The sequence below is a fragment of the Lepisosteus platostomus genome, chromosome 6 (assembly GCF_059453375.1).
Source record: "Lepisosteus platostomus isolate fLepPlt1 chromosome 6, fLepPlt1.hap1, whole genome shotgun sequence".
Lineage (NCBI taxonomy): Eukaryota > Metazoa > Chordata > Actinopteri > Semionotiformes > Lepisosteidae > Lepisosteus > Lepisosteus platostomus.
The window spans coordinates 32926495-32940437 of NC_142616.1; the positions used below are offsets into that span (position 1 = coordinate 32926495).

The 13943-nt window shown below is 35.1% G+C and overlaps 1 protein-coding gene and 1 long non-coding RNA gene across 3 annotated transcripts in view; one reads left to right on the forward strand and one right to left on the reverse strand.

Annotated features, from left to right (window-relative positions):
* rab11fip2 (RAB11 family interacting protein 2 (class I)) overlaps positions 1–4291 on the reverse strand; it is a 38579-nt gene extending 34288 nt beyond the window's left edge. Inside the window, exons 1-2 of one of the 2 annotated variants that reach the window (XM_088635470.1) lie at positions 4129–4291; positions 3172–3573 (exon numbers count right to left, since the gene is read on the reverse strand). In XM_088635470.1, coding sequence (XP_088491596.1) covers positions 3172–3524 — 353 coding nt within the window. In that variant the 5' untranslated portion in view covers positions 3525–3573; positions 4129–4291. The remainder of the gene's footprint in view (positions 1–3171; positions 3574–4128) is intronic. The other variant, XM_088635471.1, reaches the window with a different exon arrangement.
* A 69-nt stretch (positions 4292–4360) lies between these two features.
* The window catches only part of LOC148661558 (uncharacterized), a 67860-nt gene continuing 58277 nt past the window's right edge, over positions 4361–13943 (forward strand). Inside the window, exon 1 of the long non-coding RNA XR_015939562.1 lies at positions 4361–4487. This is a non-coding gene — a long non-coding RNA (uncharacterized LOC148661558). The remainder of the gene's footprint in view (positions 4488–13943) is intronic.

The window sequence follows — 13943 nt, forward strand, 5'->3', positions numbered from 1 at the left end:
AGAACCTTTGTACTTTACATACAAAGACAAAGACCTGGACCTTGTAGTGCCATTTTTTTTCAAAATATGAATCTATTTGAAGATGCTGTAGATCTAGTTAAGGTGAATAAAACACTGCTTTTTCAAGGACTTGGCTAACAGCTTTTCATCTGGGTGTAGCCTATAAGTGGGAAAACTGGTCCAACTAGAACAATACAGGAAGCTGCTGAATTTAAATGGTATGAATTTAGAAATATGTCTTCTATTATTTTAGGTGTACTGTATAACCACAGCTACTTTTCAAAACTCCTTTTTACAGTTAATCTCATCATTCATTTTGGTGGATTTAGTCAAATATACATGTGGTTCTGTTTGTTTAATTTAAAAAATAATGAATTTATTACAATGAAGGTTTGGTCAGATCCACCAGTGTGAGGCTGGCCAGTACCTGAATGGGAGACCTCCTGGGAAAGCTTAGGTTGCTGCTGGAAGAGGTGTTAGTGGGACCAGTAGGGGTTGCTCACCCTATGGTCTGTGTGGGTCCTAATGCCCCAGAATAGTGACCCGTAGGCGCCATCCTTCGAGGTCCTGACTCTCTGTGGTCATTTCTCGAAAAGAATAGGGCTGTAACCCCAGTGTCCTGGCCAAATTTCCCATTGGACTTTACCAATCATGGCCTCCTAATAATCCCCATCTATGAATTGGCTTCATCACTCTGATCTCCTCCCCACTGAAAGCTGATGTGTGGTGAGTGTACTGGCGCACTATGGCTGCCATTGCATCCTCCAGGAGGGGCCACACTTTGGTGGTGGTGGAGGGGAGTCCCCATTACCTGTTAAGCTCTGGTGGAGTGTCCCGAAAAGCGCTATATAAGTGTAAGGAATTATTATTATAGAATTATTGATTTGTGCTGCAAAGAAGCAAGTTTTAAAAATATAAACTCCCACAGTATGGAATGTTACTGTGATGCCTACAGAATAAGGATAATTTAAACCATCTATTGATCATGACATTAAAGCAATTTAAATCCTGACTACACAATGAGGAAACTGTTAGCCTTTCAGGAAGACTCAGCAAGTTTAGAAATGAGGCATAGACACAATTGCTGGTGTTGCTGCTTTCGTGGTGACACACTATAAAAAAGTGGAGACTGTACAAATTGGATTAATAGTTCCTTCTAAATTTGCATGTCTTTCCTCATACACGTTTCAAATACTTCTCTTATCTGCAAGGCTTTGTTAGTTTAGATTAATAATCTCAAGTCCCTGGTCCAGGAAAGCTCCAAACCAGTTTGTATTACATAGGTCACACTGAGCTTTTTTAAAAAAATAGCAACAGTTCTAAGTGGTTGATCAATTTAACAAATACAGTATTCAGTTAAAGAAGCGCTGATCCTCGAGGGCTGAATTGGAACCATTCAGTGGAAATTGAACTGTTCAACTGTTCCAAAGGAACCCTAAACTATAATAATTAATAATAATAATTGCTTATACTTATATAGGGCTTTTCTGGACACTCCACTCAAAGCGCTTTACAGGTAATGGGGACTCCCCTCCACCACCACCAATGTGCAGCATCCACCTGGATGATGTGACGGCAGCCATAGTGCGCCAGAACGCCCACCACACATCAGCCATTTAATCCGAGAATCAACTTTCTATTTTATGGAGTTAAACCCATGGTAAATAAAGCTTTAGTTTAAAAAAGTGAATACTAGAGGCACCATCATATTTATTCTCAGAATATTAATACTGAATGAAAATTGGATAAACTCAGTCTTGTGATTGCACACAATGTGATCATTATAAAGTGGTTAGTAAAACCACCAGCAGATGGAAATGTATTAGTGAACATCAGTGGAGGTCTGTTACATGATTCTTCTAAGGGAGCTGTTTAATAGTGTGTTGACCTTAAATAATAGTTTAGTTGCTTACACAAAAATCTAAGGGCAAAATTTTATTTTTTAGTTTGTAGAGAGGTTGTTTGCTGGTGTGAAATTAACATTGTACCAGTGGATCTTATAAATCTGTTTGCATTCTTGAATACAGTTAGTTACATTTGTCTTCACAACTGATAGAGGATTCACAACTGAAGTTGCAAAGAGATGTTATTGTGGAATACTAATGCAATACCAGTTTATGCCTATATCAGAGAGAGCACTCTTCTCCTTCAAATAATCTTAAGGGGATAAAAAAAAGTTTTGTTAAAGCAAAAGTTTACTTACAGTAAACAGCAATGGACAATACGAAACAGAATGCATTACAGTAAGAAATAGTAAGCAGAGATTCTGAATCAGGGGATCACACTGCATGAGACGTAACAAGGTTACTTGAAAATGAGCACTGCTGAAGTGGAGGTCAAATGAAATTATTTCTCACAGTAAATTCAAGCAGGGGAGTAGCTGATATGAAATCGGGTCATGCTTTCTTAGATCACCACTCAAAATTCTAATTGGGTGATCTGAAGCAGGCGAGTCTGCAGTTCCTGGAATGAGAGGTCCCAACAGACAGTTCTCCTGCAAGCAAGGTGAAAGCCCTCCTCCCCCACACAGGAAGAAGAATAACCTTCACTTCACTTAGCTATAGTACAAACACTGAGTACACACACATTGTGGGGCTAAAACTGCTGCGCATATTAAGGCAGTCCATACAACTATGGCACTAAATTCAGAAATAAAATGTTAAGAGTAAAGACTAATAAACCAAATAAAGATTCACCTGGCTTTTGACTCAAAAGTACAGAATGAACTACTAATGGAATTTAGGCCTGAAAGAGAAGCTTGAGAATTAATAATTGTGCTTTTGACAACTGCAAACACATCTCCTGGATCAATATAAAACACACTTACAATCTGCTTATACACTCACACAGTGAAATAAATGAAAATCAAATACCAATACATAGACAATTCGATGAATGAAAATTTATTTTCATTAACTTGTACTGTACTTATTTGATTTTTCATGAAACTGTATTTCCATAAGCCTCCTGTCTGTCTCAAATCTTAAAGAACTTGGCTGGATGGTTGGATGGGTTTCAAAGACAACATTTTAATTTATTCTTGTCACCTACCATACATACAGTACCATTCTCTGGAAATCTGGTTGTCCTCAATTAAGTTGTGCACCTGTATTTCATTTCGGAGAAAAAAACAAAACAAATGCTTGTGTACAAAGTAGTGGCAGCACTTACTCAGTTTTTCTTCGTTCCTTGTTATCAAAGATTTCATTGAGGTTGATGGCCTTCTGTCCCAAGAATTTATCCATCCCCACAAGGGACCTATGCATTACTATGAGGTGCAGCTCATAGATTTCTGGGTTGCCTTCAAGAAGCAAACCAGGGAGCTCAAAGGAAGCTTCTTCTTTCCATACTGGATTAAGAGTCTTCTCAGCCACAGATGTAGAGTACTTCTCTTTGCCCAGCTGGATGATGGTGTAAGCATCATTGGAGCCATTTTTACCTTTGGGTATTAAGTCTTTGGCTAGTAGTACAGTGGCTTGTACATGGGTTGGAAACCACTTTTGGGACTGTTCTGCGAGTGACATTGTTCAATTTTTTTAAAAAAAAATCTATTTAATTTTATTTAAGAGTCAACTGCTTGATAATGATGGCACAAAAAGGTAAAAAACAAAATTAAAACATTATAAATGGTTCGTTACAATGCATATCGATAAAAGATTATATAATCCATACTCAACAGCTGTACGAAGCCATTGGAACGTGAATGAGATATAACTAGGCTCTAACTTTCAAAATGCCAGTGTGTACAGTGTCATTTCTTATTAAGCACTCTCACGTAACAGATCTAGGCTATACTCCTAACATAAAAAAGAAAAGTTGGAAAACTGTTTCTCCAGCAGTCGACAGTATATTTCACATCTGGCCCAATCACAAGATTATCTCAGAAATCCGTGCTTTTCTAAGTATATTCTGGTTTGGGATGACATTTAAAACGAAGAATAAATCTATAATTAAATGTAGATAAAAACAAATGCTTGGAGTAAATGTTTAAACGACATCCTTACACTCTGACAGCGAAATCACACATAAAATAAATCACATTCATCTTTTAGTAAGACATGTATAATTAATACACTTGCCATCCAGATTTTGCACCGACAAAAAATAAAACAACCCCGGTCCTGTTACCTCCAAATCATTTTTCCACAGATCTAAACATATTGTCCGGTTATCGTAACACAGCTGTACGCAATTATTACGTCTTGTTGTTTGGCATCCTCAGTATAAATCATTTCAGGTCATTGTGCAATGTGATCCGCACAAACCAGTGGTGACTTCCTAGTTCTCCATGTTGATTTCTGTTTGATGCAGTCAGAGGTGAGAGTTCACGCTCCTCCTCGGTTTCCAGGGAAACTAGAAAGTTTCAGGAACTAAACCATCGCTGCATCTGTGTTCATCTAAGTGCGGGATGGGAGAAAAAAAGAAAAGCTGATAAACAGCGTTTCCTAAACTGCAATTGTTGGAGTGATAAACTATTGATTGATAAGGTAAGCATTGTACTGCGTGTTTGTGGTAGTATTTCTTGATAAAAACGACTGAATAAAAATGTGCAGGAAGAAAAAAAAACTGCGGATGTTAAAAAATACCGAAAACCTTCAATGCAAGCAATTTCAAACTATTTAATTACACTGGAAATGTTTTAATACATTAAACCAATTGATTATTAATAGATTAGCATTCTAAAACTATAACAAATTGACCATGAAATCAGCGGGAAATAGGCAATACGTAAAATGTACACAAAAACTTAAGTACTCAGAAAAAGGAAAGACATTTTAAATTAGACTAAAAACAGAGCAACTTTCTTGTGCATTGACTTGTTAAATCTGTCCCTCATTTGCATAGCTATTAAAACATTTACCAAATGAATGCTTTCAGTTACACCTCTAACCTTTCCTCTTTGTTTTACTGTAACAATGCAAACAGTAGAAGTAATACCATTCTGTCATGATATACTGAAGCAGCAAGTGTGGGCAATCTGTTAACCTGACTTCTCTTTTTGTGCCAGTAGCTGTGTTGTGAAGATTGCAAGATAGCATCATTTTTGTGTTATTTGTACTCGGTGATTCTTAAAACATCATGACTTTGCAACATGGTGCACATTTTGTATTGCTTAAAAATATGTAAAAATATTGTGATCCATTTTGGAAAAAATGGGCAAATGTGTGCAATTTGGCCAGAAACCCACAGACTGCTGTTTGAGAGCCTATGTTTTTCGTCAGATGATATAATTGCCACTATACAAGTGTCTCAATGGTGCAGTGCATGTCATAATCTGGGTTTCCATAAATTGTGTCTTAGATGGATGTACAAATGCATAAATGGACACAAATAAAACAAGTTAAAAACCAAGGCCATTCACTCCATCTAGCTCTTTTAGTAGCTTTTAGCTAGTTAACTGAATGGATAAAGACTATTTGTCAAATAGGGCCATCAGATGGAAGCCAGAAAATGCAGGAACCAAAAAGCAAAATCCAGAACAGCAAAGCAGGGGACAATCTCCAGTGATTTAGAAAGGGCTGAAGTAGAAGGAAAGGAACTGGAGACTATAACAGTCGAGAGACAAAGATGGAGGAAGTTGGTGGTAAAGAGATTTAAGACTTAATATCTGACATGGGTCTCATCCAATCATTTCCTGGAAGATGTTAGGGTATTGGGTTCACAAGCATAATTTGGTCATTGGTACACTTTTCATTCATTTATATTTATATTAAAAGGGTACACTTTTAAGACTTAAAATGCTTTAAGACTTGTTAAGATGAAGATTTCAAAAGTTCAGTTCTTTTAGTTAGTGAAGGATATTCTTTTAAGTCCAGTAAATTGCCTACAAAACTGGACACAATATTTTAACACGGTCTTACAACTATATACTACTATAATTTGAATATTTCTCGATTTCAGCTCTAAGCCTTTCACTATAAACACTTTATATTTGGTAATTGCTTTCAGACATAGTCTAGAACAGTGTGGTTCTCAATCCTAGTTCTCAAGTATACTTATTTTGCCTGCCCTTATTTACCTGTGCTAACCGATGCTTGTAACTGATCTACTTGTTGATTTAACTTTTTTCTGTTTCAGAACTACCCTAGTTGAAGTTAAATTTCATTATTTACAACATTTTCTGTGCAAAGAATTTTATTAACTTGGTCATTAACAATTTGCTCCATTATTTCTGATTAAATTGCTCTTTATAGTCATCAGTTGATGGTGAACATACATAAGTGGGAATTATATTTTATCACAAACTGTAACTCCGATTTTGAGTCAGTGTTTTTCCTTCTGCTTTTGGTCTGACTGATTATATTTCAGCTAGCACACCTGAATCATGGCAGTCTTGAAACTAATTAGCACGGGGTTCATATGGATTACAAGTCTCTTCACATAATAAGAAATGAAAGAAAATAATAAAGGACTTGAAACAGAAATTTGAAATAAATTAACCTGTCATTATGAGCTCAATGGGACCATGGTCAAGAACTAGTGTACTAGGGTATGTTGAATTAGAGGCCTCAGTTCAGAAAAGAAAGCATGAATGGGGAAGAAATAAGCAGTGGTGATTAAGAGATAGTTGGAACAAAAAAACAGTAGACACAGGGGTCCTTCAAGGCTAGGACTGAGAATGAGTGGCCTAGAAAATATACAGCAGGATAAACATTATCATTGATATATGATAAACATCAAACGTCCTGTTCATAGGTGGCCTTTCTTAATTTGTACCTGCAAATATATATTTTTGTTAACTGCACTTATATACTGTATATATACTGTAGGTTTCTCCAAGGAAGAGATTTATTTTTGTTCTTTTATCCACATTTTTGAATCCGAAAGCAGAACTCATCAATCCAGTATAAAGTCACCAACATAAAAAAAACATTCAAAGGATAGCCAAGTGTCAGGAGAGGTAAGATGATCTTATCATCAGTAACATTATGCAATTCTGAGAAGCACATACCCTTACTGTTCCATGCACTTCTTTATTGCGCAGCTCACATTTCTCAATGCAGTGTGAACATTTATCCCTATTCTGAATACATTTCAGCTTTTGACCAAAGGGGACATAAGACTGGCATGTGGACATTATGGTTGTCAGTTTCAAGAAATGATTTCAGTTCAAAATACTTTATTCATCTCAGGAGGGCAATTGAATTCAGTTTGTTTTGTTGAAAAGAGCCCATTGTTTGTCTGTCCTAGTGTACATTGTTTGTTCTGGTGCCATTATTCTACTGTAAGTTGATGTTCCAGTCACTGTTTTATCATTTGCACTTTTCTTAAATTATTCTTAAGAATATCCGAGTTTTATATTAAATGCCATCCAATTCATAATACAAATCGGCAAATTAACTTGCTTTCAAAGAAGATCTTCTGTCAATTACTTTATTTTGTAATTCATCATATTGATTGCCTTTGGAGTGTTACAGTACATGAACACTAAAAGATGCGGTGGCTGAGTGAGTGTCTCCCCAAGCCAAGATTTTGATTGTGAATGCATTGTTTATTGGACTGATATAGCATGATTAAAAGAATGCTTTTTAATATTACAACATTTCAAGCACGTCCATCTAAATTGTGCATAAATCCAATACAATGTGAATATTCCTAAATAAAAAACACATGTTGTGTTTAAAAGGACCGCAGTGAGCTTTGAAACAGAGCAGGATTAATAAAGCAATGTAAAGCAGAACTCATTTACTCAGTACATTTTTGGGGTAAATTTCAAAATATCAATTTTTTCATTAACAAAATCATCATGCTTTTTGTGTTTTAATCTGGATTGCCTAAACAATGTGAAAAATAATTTTTTATAATGTTATAAACCATTTTTGTGTTTTTACATCATATAAAGAATATGGGTGTGTGAATTTAAACAATCCAGGTCATCATAATTGGCCTTTCTGGTCCAACACTGCTGCTCAGGTATTTGTGTTAGGTGTTAGACATACTGTACGCGACTATGTAGAAAACTAGCACATGGATTCATGTAGTGTGTGACCTGGCTATCAAAGGACCTTTGTTATTTTCATTGTAACTACAGTGATAGTCTACTCCTATAAGAATCATTAGATCCCAATATATGCAACTTCCATGATTTCTGGCTGTCTAAATGCATTATTGAGATAAATCATGAATGAGTGGCCTTTTCACTGTTTTTACTTTCTGAAATTACAATTTACATATATAAGGGAAGATAAATGAAACTTACTCCAATCAAACATCTGCTTGTAGTATAAGGTTGATAAATGCTGTAAAATATAATGTCTTAACGTGATGTCTCTGGATATTTCTTATAATTGGGTGAAAGTAATAGTAATTTTCAATTCAATTCAGTTTTGCTAAGATCTGGTTTATACATTATCAAGCAACCTTACAAGGTGTTTTCATTTAGACCATCAATAATGAATCCACCAATTGTTGCCACTCTATTCTAATGTGGCGTAAAAAAATATTATGTAGTATCTGAAACAGTAAAAACATTATTGGAGAACACTATGGAAGAGATTTTGGACTGGAATTCATTCCCTAGTTCTCCTGACATTCTATATGTTGTACAGTACCAGGACTGAAACTAGAAACATCTGGATTTCACAATGAACAGCAGAAGAGCAGCCTGGAAGATAAACGGAATACGGAATATATATACCCGCAAGTCATTTGTGTGTGAGTTTGTTTCACATTACAACACAGAAAACTGGACACAGTAGGTGGTCTTGTTTTGAAAACTCATTACTTTTCTTCCTTAGTCATGACATTGATCTGGTGCCTTTTGTAGCCTGCCAGAATCTCTTATGCACCAGAATCATTTGCATAAGATGAAATGCTGAGTGTAATTTGTCTCTGAATTCTATATGTTTGGTATTTTCACATGGTTGAACATTTGACTATTTTTGTCTTCAATGATGGAGATCAGTAAGCCTTTTGTCTGTTTTGCTGAAATGAGACATTACCACGTAATTATCAGTTTGCTTGTAGAATTACTGGAAACCATTAGAATTATCAGACTAAAATTAGTTTTCAGTCTCATTAAACAGGTCATTAGGGCTCTACTTTGTTTTTTTGGACTCTTTAGCCACTGCACTGTGTTTTACAATGATCAAATTATTTTAGAATTATTGAGCAAGAGAATATGAGTATTGCTCCAGTCACATTGCCATTGACAAAAGGGGTGACTATTTTAGAGTATGAGAATAAATGATCAATTAAATATCTGTTTTAAAAATTGAATTGTAAGGACTGTTCTTGTAAGAAATACTGTATAAGAATGTGTGCAATATAAATGTAAATACATAGCTTTATTAGATGTTATTCCAGTCTTAAGGTCTCTCTAAGCATGCATTGCTGAAACATTAAAAAAAAAGTATCAATTTGGCTTTTACTGACAAATCACTCAATTTTAACAAAAAAGAAGCAAAAATGTTAATGCTTATGTTTTATCCTAATATTTTTCACATGTGTAGGACTGTTTGTATAAATTGCTATTTTATTGTTGAAAAAGTCCTGTGGATCATACTTGACTTTTAACAAACCAAATATTCCACACGTAGATGCAAATTTACAGTTCTAGTTACTCCAAATAGAAATAAGGGGCATTTTAGTACTAGAACAACACAAAGAAATGAGAGCGTACTCAACAAGTAGCTCAAAAAGCTACAATATGGAAGCTTATAGTTTATTACCTTTTAATTTGTTGATACAATATTCCAGAATTGTCGCTTGAGGTATTGAGGTGTTGTAGGGCTGCATTTCCTCTGGACAAGACAGAATTAAAGTTTGTTAGTTGCTAATTTTGTTTGACATGTTGTGCATCCATATTTTTTGTGCTAGCACTTTACTGAATGTGTGTACAGTTCACACAAAGCATGCTGTGCATTAGGTGGGGCTAATCTTCAACGGCCCAGGTTGCCACAAAGAGTTATCCGAATCACTGATGTACACCCAAAATCTGAAGTTATATGCCAGTGAATCACAGCTGTGATTGCGTTTATCTGGTTATAGTATAATATATTTTTAGACAGTCTTTAACTTAAGAAATCTTGAATTTTGAGTTTGAAAGGTTGCATTTATGCACAAAACCTTTACAAATACTATACGAATTTTGACCTTGCCTATCAATTTAAAAACTTTGTTCTTCATCCTTTAAGTTTCGAAAAGTCTCCCAGTCAGAGAGACCACAGATTAAGCATATTGCAGAGTGGAATATCCCTGAGTATGGAGCCCACAGCACACTTAGTTAAATAATTAAAGGATTTGCCTTTTAACCAAGGCACCATATTTCTCCCTTCAACTAGAAATGTGCTTGGAGCACAGATGTTATCGTCTTCATCACTGAAGCACAGTGAATAAAAGGTGTAGTGGTCTACTTCTGCTAGTACTTGCAAGAGGTAGAGCACAGAACTTTAGGTATCCCCTACTGGTGTCATCAATGTTTGTTGTCAGGGGCTGCAGGGTATAGATAAGGTGTACATTTGAATATATATAGTTATACATGACACCCCACTTCACAAGTATTTCTTAACCAAACACATTTGCTTCCAAGACACTTATCACCCTGGCATGGCTATACAATATGTATATCCCCAGCTACAGGAACATAGCAAATACATCCATCATATTAAAATGCTCTTAATCTATTGAGCTAGTGTTCACTAATTAAAAAAGCCATAAGTTGTGATATACTGTACAAAGCACTTTTTTAATATTCAATAAAAAGGTGCTGTGACAAGTAACATTTTGACAAGTACCTTCAAGACTGCTGGTAAACATTTTATTGCAGCTCATTTTATGATGGAGCATCACCAGGTTATATTGGAATTTGCCCAGCAAGTCATGAGTGACAGCTGTTTAAACACCAGCATCTCTTTCATAGTTATTCAGTGAGGTGTGACTTATAATCAGAAATATTTTTTTCCCAACATGGCCCATGTGGCCACCACTACGAAACCTAACTACAGTATGTAACAAAATTCCAGTTAGACATTTTCAGAATAAAACACAGGGGCTAAAAACATCTATCTGTGTGTCATGTTAATCCTTTTCAAAAGTTATTCCTTCAGCTATGTTGCATTAATTATTAATTATTGTAAATATTTTTTCTTATTACAGCTTTTCTGCGTGGACACCTTTCAATATATGTCAATTGCCCAACTAATTTATTCACTTTTAATAGATAATTCAGCTGTAATTATATACATTATTTGTGTGCATGATTAAAATGTATAATGTGCAAATTATATTTTTTTGTTTGATAATCCTATATACAGAAATTGATTCTATTAAATAAATTTGACCCAAGTTAATACACAGGATAGTGCATATTTTGAAAAGCTTATGCAAGAGTTCAATAACTTTTGTATCTGACTGTGTCTTTGTTAAGTATATATTATACACTCTAACAGCAAAAAACATGATCAGGTATATACCTACTGAAGTATCAGCTTGCCTATTTAAAAAAATAGAATGGAGGTCACAAGGCCATTGTTTAATTTAACAATTTGTATACCACACTTATATATTGCACTTTAAGACCTTAATAATAGGCTTATCTTTAGCACAAGATTAAAACATAAAAGGCTTCACATTCCAAAGTCATCTGTATCCATTTATTGCTTATTCCTGATAGAACATATATAAAAACACTGTCCCATATATTGTCATAAATCTCTATATATAACGTATGACTAAACTCTCCAAAGGAACAAAAGTAAAGCCCATAAAATGTCAAAAACAGAAAGAAAACGTATTGCATAGCAGCAGGAGACCTGCTGAGGAGTCTTATCCATTGTCTTAACCTGTAACATTTCAGAAGGGCTTCTCACTGAATCTGTGCATATGCTTTTGGTTTATACTTTATCTGTAACGCAGTACAGGTGGTATTACATTAACTGAACACTTTTAATATCTCTGGAAAACACAGGGGCCAAAGAAAGTCCATTGTTTGTCAAAATATCTATTAAAAGATTGCAAAATTATCTCAGCATTATTTTTAAATTGCTCTTCAGCCATTTCTGAATGTTTAAGTGCCTACATGTGTACAGATCACAGCTGAAATTTCATAAAGAAATCAGTGCAATCATTGCACTTAAACTCTTTCAAATATATTTCCAATTTGCTGTGACAATTAATCATACAGAACATTGCAAGTGTAAAAAAAAAACTAAAATAAGGGAATTAGACAACTACATAGGCTATACTGTGGTTTCTCTAAACATTTTTACATAATCTAATAAAACTAATATTTATCATTAGTAAATGTATTTACTATTTATTATATTTGTTATTAGTAAACGGTAAATGCTTTTAACCCTGGATAGATCTTTGTCAAAAGACTAGAATAAGCTGATACAGTCTACATAAAGTTCGTGTTTTAAATTTAGTTTTAGGAAGTAACTTTTGTCTGAATTCCTTAAGTGATGTTTTTTGAGCAACCTGATCCCACATTGACACTCAATGAACCACTCTATTAGGCAGTCCTACTAAACGTGGAATGAAGGACAATCATCCTAACTACAGCTTCAGCTACTATACATGAAGTATTTAGTTAGTGATGTAATCTTAGTGAAGATAGACCAGATTGGCAAACTCCTAAAACATTTGTGAAAGAGCAAAGAGCTGGAGTATGTCTCCACTGGCACCTGCGGCTGCACCATTGGTATGACTTCAAGGTAGGAAAGACCCCCATTCTGAAGTTTGTATCCATGGCCAGTGAAGCTGAGACTGACCACATCTACCTGGTACATTTCCACCTCTTCCAGCGGCCCCACCTCCTTCCCTGCAATAGAATTGACAATGCATGTCCCAAAAGCCGGTCTCCATTGCTGCAGTCCATTCCTTCATAACCCATCCCTCTTTTAACCATACTGGTGCCTGACCCTCACCCTTCACCCTGCAGGTGGCGATCCCAAAATGGCAGGTTCAATCAGCCATTTCAGGGAAAATATGTGTCCTGGTGACAGGGAACTTGCCAGCAAATACCACTTGGTCCTAACATTCTTGGTCTTGGTGAAGTTCTCCTGATCTCTCTTGGAACCATCATGAGAGTCTTTGAGTGGATCGGTTTTTGTCTGGGACCTTGCTTCATACCTTTTCTCTAAAGGGGATCCCTCCAGGAGCACTAGGCTCCAGACAAAAATAGCAACAGGGTTCAGCAAAAATTCCAACTTCTTGACTTTAATAACCCACAGCAAAATTTTACAGTTTTAACTTGTAAAAAATGTATTTCTGCTATTTTTATTGGAAACTGGAGTAAAAAAATTGAAACATAGATGGAATTTTTCCTCTTTAAATTCTAAATGTCAAGTTAAATTCAGTACTCATAAAAGTGTGGCTTTTTAATTAGCTTGTTTAGAAGGAAAAAATATATTGCATCATGTTTTTAATGCAATTTTGTTCCCAAATAAAGAAATGAATTAAAGTCATAAAATCTTCCTGCAACACACAAGGAGTCCCCTTTTAAGTGAAGATCGAAATATGAATTATGTAGCTCACAGTTTACACCACTGTATACTAACTTATCTAACTAGTCTTATCTAATTGTTTGGTACAGCAAACAAAATAAATATACTGCTGGAAAAAAAAGGTTTTCCATATGAAAATCAGCCTTTGGAGGAAATCTTATGACTAATTTAAATCCAGCATTTATATAAAAACTAAAATATTTCTATAATAAATACAAAATCAAGATATTACATATAAATGCCCATTATTGTGAGACAGCCTAAACAGTTAAATTTGTTAATTATTGCTTTTTATAACATTATCATTATTATTATTATTATTAATATTGTTGTGAAACCATATGTCAAGAAACAGAAAATTGCACCACAGAAGCCCTTCTAGTTAAGATGTCAAGGGAAAAGCCTGGCTTCAAAACAAATTTTGAGATAAAAGGGTTTTAAAAGGCCATATCGCACTGTGTGTGCACTTTGTTCGAAGTCTGGAACAGAAGCCTA